The sequence below is a fragment of the Clinocottus analis genome, unplaced genomic scaffold, assembly GCF_023055335.1.
Source record: "Clinocottus analis isolate CAN_PGR_092001 unplaced genomic scaffold, fCliAna1.0.p SCAF_20, whole genome shotgun sequence".
NCBI lineage: Eukaryota > Metazoa > Chordata > Actinopteri > Perciformes > Cottidae > Clinocottus > Clinocottus analis.
The window spans coordinates 7565825-7575592 of NW_027175932.1; the positions used below are offsets into that span (position 1 = coordinate 7565825).

The following is a 9768-nucleotide window of genomic DNA, read 5'->3' on the forward strand; positions in this document are numbered from 1 at the left end:
CGGTGGTGCAGTGGCAAGCACTGGCGCCTCACAGCCGGGTTCGGATACTGGTCTGGCAGGTCCTTCTGTGTGGAGTTTGCATGTTCTCCCCCTCCGGCTTCCTCCCACAGTTCAAACACATACGGTTTATTTGACTCTAAATTGCCCGTAGGTGTGAATGTGAGAGTGAATGGTTGTCTGTCTCTATGTCTGCCATGTGGTGGACTGGCAACTTGTCCAGGGTGTACCCTGCCTTCACCCATTGACAGCTGGGATTTGCTCAAGCGCCCCGCGACCATAAAACAGGATCAGCGGTTTTGGATAATGGATGGATGGATAAATGTCCCATACATTTATACAACTATAAACAAAGATAAATGTACTCTTTGTTTATAGTTGGATATAAATTGCCAGTTTTTTTCAATGTTGTTGATTTGAACAACATGCTTCGCCCCGTGTATTTAGTGTGTCAGTCTCGACCGTAACTCCCAGCACACTTTTTTCCCCAGGTCCGCCCGTGATGTGGACTATACGGCAATCACTGAAGACCGAAGTCGAAAACACACAGCCCGCCACTGCTGTGAACAATGCACGCTCAATGTACAGCGTTCTCTGAAAAACTAATAGAAAAAATGTCGGTGTCCTTTCCCCAACAGACTTGGAGGATGGCGGTAAATTGGCTGGGACTGCTGTCCATAGGAGGGTTTTACATACTGATTCTGGCTACGGGCATCTGGGCATCCAGGAAGTCCAAGCGTGAGGAGAAGAAGTGCACTGGGAAACGCAGTGAAGTTATAATGGTTGGTGGGCGGGACCTAAACATCTGGGTCAGCATCTGTACTATGACAGGTAAAAATAATGATGATATTAATAATAACATCATAGATTAACATCGTCACTGAATGGGGCCGTATGTGTTTGTTATAGCAAACAATTCAGGGACATTTATTTTGAAATCAGGGAACTTAAAGTAAATGTTTTAAATGTTTCATTTTAATCTATTTAATTCCATCAATGTATAAGTGGTGGACCTAGATTCATGAATTCTCCTTGTGTTACCTGTATGTGTCCTGTTGTTTTTCAGCCACTTGGGTGGGAGGAGGCTATATTTTGGGTATTTCTGAAATAGTCTATAATCCAACAAAGGGGTTGGTATGGGCCATTGCACCCCTTGCCTGCGTCATTAGCTTCATTATAGGTGAGTGAGGTCAATTACAACAGCTTACTGTTGTCGTGATACACAGTAAAACCCAGATCATACAGAGATTGTTTCAATAATAGCTAATGCATTATGTCGGTAGGTTGCCAAAAATACCATCATTTTTATATTTTTTCTAAACTACACATACTCCTGAAAAAAGACTGACATTATTACATAACCATTAAAGATGAGGACATTTTACTGGTGATTAATCTGTCAGACCAAAAACTGAACTCTGATGTTTTTGTTTGTGTGACTTCAGGTGCACTCTTCTTTGTTAAACCTATTCGGTCAAAGAATTATGTCACCCTCATGGACCCATTTCAGGAGAAATATGGCAACGCTGTAGCTGCAGTTCTTTTCATTCCCAGTCTCATTGGTGATATCTTGTGGATAGCATGCATACTTGGTGGACTGGGTAAGTCTCAAACAACAACTTAATAAATGATGTCCTTGCAGAATCAGCAAGTTCAATCTGGACTACATAGGATTTTACACCACAAATATACAGTGAAAAATGTGTTTCTGTACAAATAGAGAGACATTTTAATATACGTATGATGCAGATGAGATACATTGATAAAAACAGAAAAAAAATCGAGTTTTGAGTTAGCATGTTTTTTAATTCAAACAAGCTTCTGAGTTTGAGTTTTGGTAAAGTTGTGGGTACCTCCCTCTGTTTGTGGTTACAGGAGGGACGATCAGCGTGGTCATGGATATCTCTTCCTCGATGGCTGTGTGCATCTCTGCTGCTGTGGCAGTCCTTTACACGCTAATGGGAGGACTGTACTCTGTGGCATACACTGATGTCATCCAGCTTGGCTTGATATTTGTTGGCTTGGTACAAACACTACATTTTAAAGGAAACTCAAACCATTTGACACATGATTTAACAGCTTTGTTGTTGTGAGCATGTTTCGGTAGACTGCAGCATGTGCTTTGAGCTCAATGCTGTACAGCTAGTGCAGGACTAATATACTGTCCTTGTTATCCTATTGTAATTTCCTCACTTCAGTGGCTCTGCGTGCCTTTCATACTGGCAAACCCTTCCTCTGCCAACATCACTGTTGCTGCAGTGACCAAACTTTACCAAGAGCCATGGATTGGCAGGCTAGAGCCGGAAGAAGCAGGTCGCTGGATAGATGACCTATTGCTATTGGTAATGGACACTTGTGTCTTTAGTAAATGGACCATGCCTGCCATGTGATGTTTCCTCAACAATTACTTGGTTTGTATTCCTTAAGGCCATTGGAGGGATCTGCTACCAGGCTTTCTACCAGAGAGTCCTGTCTACAGCCACTGATGCGCAAGCCAAAATCACCTGCTATGCTGGAGCAGTACTATTGCCTATTATTGCCATCCCGTCACTCGTCATTGGGGCAGTCGCTGCATCTACCAGTATCTAGATTTAACTATATTAATGTTGTTTTTGCTATTGAAATCATAATATCTTTAGTGTTATAGTAGCTATGATGAGTCATGAGTCTGCTATGTTAGAATTGTGCAGTAATGTGAAACATCCTCCACAAAAAGAACTATGTGCAATAGGCAGTAATGTCTTCTATACCATCAAACATCTCTCACCAAATCCCACTCATGTAACTGTTTAATATGTCTGTTGCATTTAGATGTGTTTGTTGCCTTGTCAGATTGGAACGAGACCAGCTTCGGTTCTCCCAGCCCGTACGAACAGGACAAAGCCGGGATGATCTTGCCAATCGCCCTTCAGCATCTTTGCCCTTTTTACGTCTCACTGTTTGGTATGGGAGCGCTCGCTGCTTCTGTGATGTCATCGGTTGACTCTGTGCTTCTGTCTGCCGCGTCCCTACTGGGCCGAAATATCTTCAAGAACCTCATCTACAAAAGGGTAACATCTTACATTACCATGACTCATATTGTGGCATTTCTTTTGTTGCTTTAAAAAAAAACAAAAAAAACCTGAATAAATGTTTGATTAGAAAACAATACATGTAACTATTCTAATACCAAATGAATTGTTTAGGCCTAGAAAGTCGTTACAGCTATGATATTAGCTCTTTGAGGGTATAGGTCTTTTTTGTTGTTGTCATTTGCAATGTGAGCTTCATCAGGGAGACAATTTCCAGGGAGAAACACAATGGATGGGTATATTTAGGCTCGTTGTGCAAAAGTTTAGGGTTGTTAGCAAATCAACTAACATTTGTTATAAAATGTTATCAACTTGAATTGATTACGTAATTGGGCTTATTAACGCGGGAATTCAGAGTAATATACCTTGAAAACCAATTGTACGATCCATGTATTAGTTTCATCGAAAGAAATGTCTTGACTCATAAAATGATTTCCTCTATTTCAGGCATCAGAACAAATGATTCTTGCTGCAGTGAAAGGGTCAGTCCTCCTGTGTGGAATAATAGGAGCAGGTCTGGCCTTGACGTCAAAGTCTATTTACCTGTTCTGGATCATCAGTGCAGATGTCTTATATTCGATGATGGCTCCTCAGGTGATAAGCGTCTTCTACTTATCCAGGAGGGTGAACCACTACGGTGCCTGTGCTGGCTTTGTGTTGGCACTGTTGCTCAGAGCTCTGGTGGGAGAACCACTGATGGGCCTTCCTGACATCCTGCCGCTGCCGTGGGACAAGATGGTGGACGGTCACCGATACCGCTTGTTCCCTTTTCGCACTGCAATCATGCTCATCAGCATGGCGACTATTTTAGGAGTTTCATGCTTTACTTCGTGGTTGTCTGAGAAGGGCTTGTTGAAAAGAATAAGTGACGCTGAAACAGACACACACATGACTTACACAGCACCAGGTCAAACGGATGTGGAGGAGAAGGAGAATGAAAGAACAACCTCACTTATCCTCTCGACTTGAACACTTTCTTTCTGCATGTGGGAGCTCCTACCTGAGAGGGAGTGGTTTTAAAATCCCTTTATTGACTCAAGTACCAAAAAATGAATATAAACCAAATCAATAAATATTATTTTTTCGTGTAATTCATTTCTTTGTGTGTCTTATTTTCCAAAAGTAGACATTTTTAATAGGAGACTTCCAGTGATTTAGCTTTACATTTGATTTAATCCCATATTTCCCGTGATGCAACGAGAGACCAACAACTTTTGTCAAAATGTCTGTGGCTAACACAAACCCTTAAGATTGTATGTGCACTAAATTGCACAGATTTGCCACATAATGAGGACGAGGGATGAAGGCTCAGCATTTGATGAATAAAGGACATGGCGTACAGCTGAACCGTAGAGGGAGCAGTTGGATCAAAATGGTCCTCCGATACTCCTCGAGAGCTCTCAAACAAGGAAAGAGGAATGGGATAGGTCACACATAGGCCTGCTGCTGTGTTTAAATGCATGCTGGTTGTGATTCATATGACTATATGTGGGGAAACGTATGAATTTGCTGTGACTCTCCAAACAGTAGTGTATAGAGTGTTTGTTGCAATGATGACATGAATTGCACACTCTCATGAGCTGACTTGACAAATGGCTGTATTATAAGGCAACTTTTTTTACGCCACGGACCGGTGTCGTGACTGACAATATTTTCACGGACTGGCCTTCACAGTGTGGGCGATTAATATCCCTTGGTTATAGAACACGTGACCTGTTAAAGAGAAAATTCAACAATTCAGTACAATGGTAAAATACGAGTTTCATGAATGCAATTAAATGTAAAAATATGAAGAATAGAAAAACCTCCAGTTCACCCTCGTGTCCATACATTACCCTGGCTACCTTATAGTGTTGTGTACTTAGAACGATTTGTTAACGAGTGCAACCAGATCAATAAAAATGTCCTTTTATTGAAACGTAACTGCAAGCAATTACGGCATTGCAGCCATTTTAGGGTTTGTCGGCACATTGATAGTTCTTTTCAACAAGTCAAAAATAGCCAATATCTACAACTCAGTTACATGTAATTATACAACATAACAAGCAAATCTAACATAGTCATTTGTTTTCCATGTCATTCATGCTTCTCATATTTCCAACAAGACATTATCCTATATGTTCTTCTATTCATTCAGCTCCATTCATGATGGGCCTCTTTTTCAAACGGGGTCAAGTCATTACAGCATATGACTTGAATGACTAAGCACCCACAACAATGCCATACAGTCATATAGAAGTCAACAGCTCATCGTGGGCTGGCTGTCTGAGTCAGAGTAGCTGGCTCTATAAGATCCAGTCTGGAGGGGGGTTTCCTTCTGGTGGGGTCGGAGGGTCAAACGAGTGGCGAGCAATTTTCTGTTGACTGCCTCGTGTGTCAGCATGGAAGTGACACTGTAAGAGGCTGGGGTCAGCGGCAGTGAGGGGTAAACACATTGCAGTGAGGATGATGGCAACAATGTTAATAGAGCGGTGTCAGGGACATCAACAATACTGGTTGTTGATACATGTTGAAGCTGTGGTTTAATGTATCTGATGGGTCAATATCACTATAAAGTGCCTTTGGTGCCCTTATCAGAATCACTGTTATTATGACAATGTATCAGAGTAGAGACGTTTTTTTATAAATGGCCAAACATTTAGACATACATTAATACAATGATAAGTCTCTTGAAATGTGTTTCCTTCATTTTATACTGTTTTGTTTAATTGGCTCTACATGATTTTGCTAACTACAACTACAGTGTGTGTAAAAGATGGTTAAATGATATTAAATCCCCCTCCCCCCCAAAAAATAAATGCCCGTTGTCCCTGCAGGTCTGCAGGTGGGCGGGGCAGAGTGGGTCGTCAGGAGAGTGGGGACACCTGTGCCACTCACTTAAGAGGCCCTTGGGTCTGAGCTCTCTCTCTCTCTCTCGAGATGCCAGGTTGGGTTTGGTAACAACGATAGGGTTTGCCTTTTTTTGGTGCAAGTAAATAAACCATATATGTTGTTAAACCGCTCACTTCCTACACAGTGTGTTTATTGATTGATTGATTGATAGTCACACATCAGCCAACTGCCTGGTGAGGAAGGCTGGTAATCCTCCAACACTGTGAATATACACACAGCAGATCACAGCTGAAGATCTGCTGTCACTCTGTCGTGTTTTTACAAAGATGGTGTAAACTCACTTTTTTCTGGATACTTTACTTGTTTCAAAAGTCTGTTTGTTGTAGCTATAGGGCTGCTTTACTTGTTTTTGTTTCTGTAACCTTGTAGTTCTATACTGTAGTTCACTCAACTACAGTATGAAGTTTCAAAATCCACTATTCTTTCAAAGCGGTAAAACTATTTGAGAGCAGTGTTTGATGTGTACCGCCCTGAAGACAAACAAACCGAAGTGGGAGGCCTCGCTTACGGTTCCTGTATTGACTTAACCATTCGAACCCTGCGGGTCACGTGCTCATATTGACTTAATCAGTTTGAAAATGTTCGTGTTTTTAAATCCACATAAGCTGTGAGAACAAACTGCTCTCAATTGTAACTCTTTATTCCTCTGGACCGCCATGTTGTGGCCCCCGATACAGATCCTGTCCAAGCTTGTGCTTCCCACCTGAATCCCTCCCTGTGTCCTAAGTCCCTTCATGTAATATTCCTTGTGAACATACATGAACACCAGTGTACCAACATACATTTATATCAAATACAACATCTCTTTCTAGATAACAAAGGATGGACTGCCTTGGTCTCTTCAGGCATCTGGAGTTGGTCGGGAAACTCCTTCGCTTGTGGTCGGCACTCTGTTCCCACGCGGAGTGAGCAGTCCACCAGGCAGAGCACCATGGCCTTTAGATTTGCATGTGCTCACTCTCACACGTGAAGTTTACGGTCTGAGGAGGAAAACAGGACCACATCATCAGCGAACCGCAGAGAGGCGACCCTGAGACCCCAGAACATGATGTTCTCCACCCCCCTGGCTGCGCCTAGATATCATGTGGTTGAAAATCATAAACAGGACCGATAATAAAGGGCAGTCCAGGCGGAGGCCTCCACCCACCAGTAATGTGTTTGACTTATTAAGGGCGATGGTGGCTCAGTGGTGAGGAGTATCGTCTTTCAATCAGAGAAATGGCGGTTCGACCCCCAGCGCCGCTCGCCCATGTCGACGTGTCCTTGAGCAAGACACTTAACCCAAAAATTGCTCCCGTAGCTGCGCTTACAGAATATGTATGGTTGATGATACTGATGTGGCTCCTCCCCTCAATGGGTGAACGATGTCATAGAGCGTTAGAGCGTTTTTGAGTGGTCGGAAGACTCGAACAGCGCCATACAAGTTCAGGTCCGTTTACCAAGCAGACAAACAAAGCTCCTACTGCAGGCGTACAGAGATCGGATGGCCCGTAAGAACGGGTCTGGCAACCCATACTCCCGCTGCACCTCCCACAAAAACCTCTGAGGGATTTTTTTCTAAGTCCACAAAGCACATCTTCACTGGTTGGGCAAACTCCCAGGAGCCCTTCAGTAGTCTTGCGAGGGTAAAGAGCTGTTACACAACCAGGACAAAATCCACACTGTTCATGGAATGAGTACTAACTACCTGAATTAATCATGAATTGCCATATTAAAACACGTTTATAAAACACATGTTAATCATGAGTGCATTATCTAGAACTCCTTAATAATTGGTTTGTAATAAAGATTACTTAATTTACAAAAGGTAATTCATAAATTATAAAGTCTGAATTCCCAATCATGAAACGCATAACAGTAAGCTGATTAATCAAGAATAAAACATTCATACCTGCATTTCTGAATTGCATACTAATGAGTGTTATTGTTAGAACAATGATTTATTAATGATTAATTAAGTCTTTATTCATACTTCACTAATCCTAAATAGCGTGTAGTTATTATAAAGGGAGCATTTGTGGGGCAAGGTACCCGGTTCGATCCCCAGTCCCTCCGTAGTTCACATGTCGACGTGTCCCTGAGCGAGACACTTAACCCCTAGCTGCTCCCTGGGCGCCTCTCAAGGCAGCCCACTGCTCCTTAATGCAGAGAAGAATTTCTTTTTCTTTCTTTAAAGTGTTACCGATTAATCCAGTAGGTCAACATTGCATTTCACATATTGTTGTGATTGTACTCCATCATGTCCACGTCCTCTCGCAGAACTCTCAACGGTTGTAGAGTCGTCGTCTTCCTCCTGAAGTCCATCACCTTCTCTCTGGCCTTAGCCATACTCAGAAGCAGGTGATTTCACATGAGACTGGAAGGTCAATTGACGTAATAATCCCCCAAGATGTATATGTCTAATGGCTTAGAGCTTTAATAACTTAAAATTCCCTTCAGCTGCAGTCTTGTCTGTGGTGTACCCTCGACGCCACTGTTCTGCGAGTTTTGCTAAAGATCTTCCACTCAGAGGTGGGAAGTGGCAAACAAGAAGGAGACCAACTTTTCAGCTTTCGGTGAAACCCATCCCGTACAGAGATTGTTTTATGAATAGCTAATCTTTATTTGCTGCCATGAACCACCTGTTGAGTTATAATCATGCAAATGACAACTTTTGTATTACTTCCAGAGAAACTAACCAATTCTCCTCCTCCCTGATGTGACAGTGTGCTGTGAAGATCTCCACTCAAACGTCTACCGTCTCAACATTTTCTAAAGGCAATACAGGTAGATACAAATTGTCATTTTTATAATTATTTTTTTGATAAAATATTAATTTACCTTTCGTTTTACCTTGAGAGAGTAAGAATGTCATGTATTTTCATTATTTCTTTTCATGAACTTTGAATTTCATATTTTAGGTGTGATATTTGGAAGAAATTTAGACTAACGGTACATCAATAAAGCCAAGCTGCATAAATAAATTTAAAAAAAAAAAAATTGGGGACTGTGCTTCTTTAGCAAGTATTTTAAACATAATTTTTGGAAATCTTTTTTTCTTGCATGTCAGGTGAATGTTTTATGGAGTTGTAGTTGTATTTGTGTTGGGACTGTGTTGTTTAACAAGTCAGAAGTCTACTCGTGTGAGTACATGTTTGGTTCTAATTTTTTTTAATCTTTCTTCATAATCTTTTTAGTTATGCTATACAGAATTGTTGGAAATCTTATTTTCTTGCCTGTCAGTTGACAGTGTTGTATGGAGTTATAGCTTCATTTGTATTGGGACTGTATCCCCATTACCTCTTCATACCTATTCATGACTGCCGATAACAGGGCAATAGGTTAGTGTGGTGTAAACAGTGTGGCCGTGTGACTACTTTAAAAGTTGTGTTGTGCGAATATTGCCAAACTTGCTGCAAAATAAAATTTACATCAAATCATAAAAGGTGACAGAGCCTTTTCTGTAGCTGCCTCCTCCCTCTGGAACTCGCTCCCCAAATTTATCTGTGACTGCTCTGACCTCCCCACATTCAAATATCAAATCAAAACTCACCTCTTGAGAACTGCTTTTAATGTATCACTGTGTTCTTACTGTTTTTATTTATTGTTATTTGTTTTATTCTATTTAATATACTGCTTAGCTTTTAGGATATTTAAAATTGTATGTTAAGTGACTTTGAGTAGCGAGAAAAATACTATATAAATGAAATGCATTGCTGTTATTGTGATAAGACCGTATACAGCTGTGAGCAATGCACGCTCAATGTACAGCATTCTCCGAAAATTGATATAAACAATGTCGGTGTCCTTTCCCCAACAGACTCGGAGG

The 9768-nt window shown here is 41.4% G+C and overlaps 1 protein-coding gene across 1 annotated transcript; it reads left to right on the top strand.

The window, feature by feature from the left end:
* The first annotated feature begins 644 nt into the window (after positions 1-644).
* LOC137791648 (high-affinity choline transporter 1-like) lies at positions 645-4075 on the top strand. The gene is made up of 8 exons (XM_068586750.1): positions 645-828; positions 1064-1177; positions 1443-1598; positions 1873-2021; positions 2196-2339; positions 2425-2578; positions 2830-3047; positions 3516-4075. The coding sequence occupies exons 1-8, from the start codon at positions 645-647 to the stop codon at positions 4035-4037; spliced, it is 1641 nt and encodes a 546-aa protein (XP_068442851.1). The 3' UTR covers positions 4038-4075.
* The last annotated feature ends 5693 nt before the right edge of the window (positions 4076-9768 follow it).

Excerpts from the sequence above, each read along its gene's own strand:
- LOC137791648 (XM_068586750.1), top strand. The coding sequence starts at position 645 with ATGGCGGTAAATTGGCTGGGACTGCTGTCCATAGGAGGGTTTTACATA. Across the intron at positions 2,022-2,195 it reads GCTTGATATTTGTTGGCTTG|TGGCTCTGCGTGCCTTTCAT; the intron begins GTACAAACACTA and ends TCCTCACTTCAG. Across the intron at positions 3,048-3,515 it reads AGAACCTCATCTACAAAAGG|GCATCAGAACAAATGATTCT; the intron begins GTAACATCTTAC and ends CCTCTATTTCAG.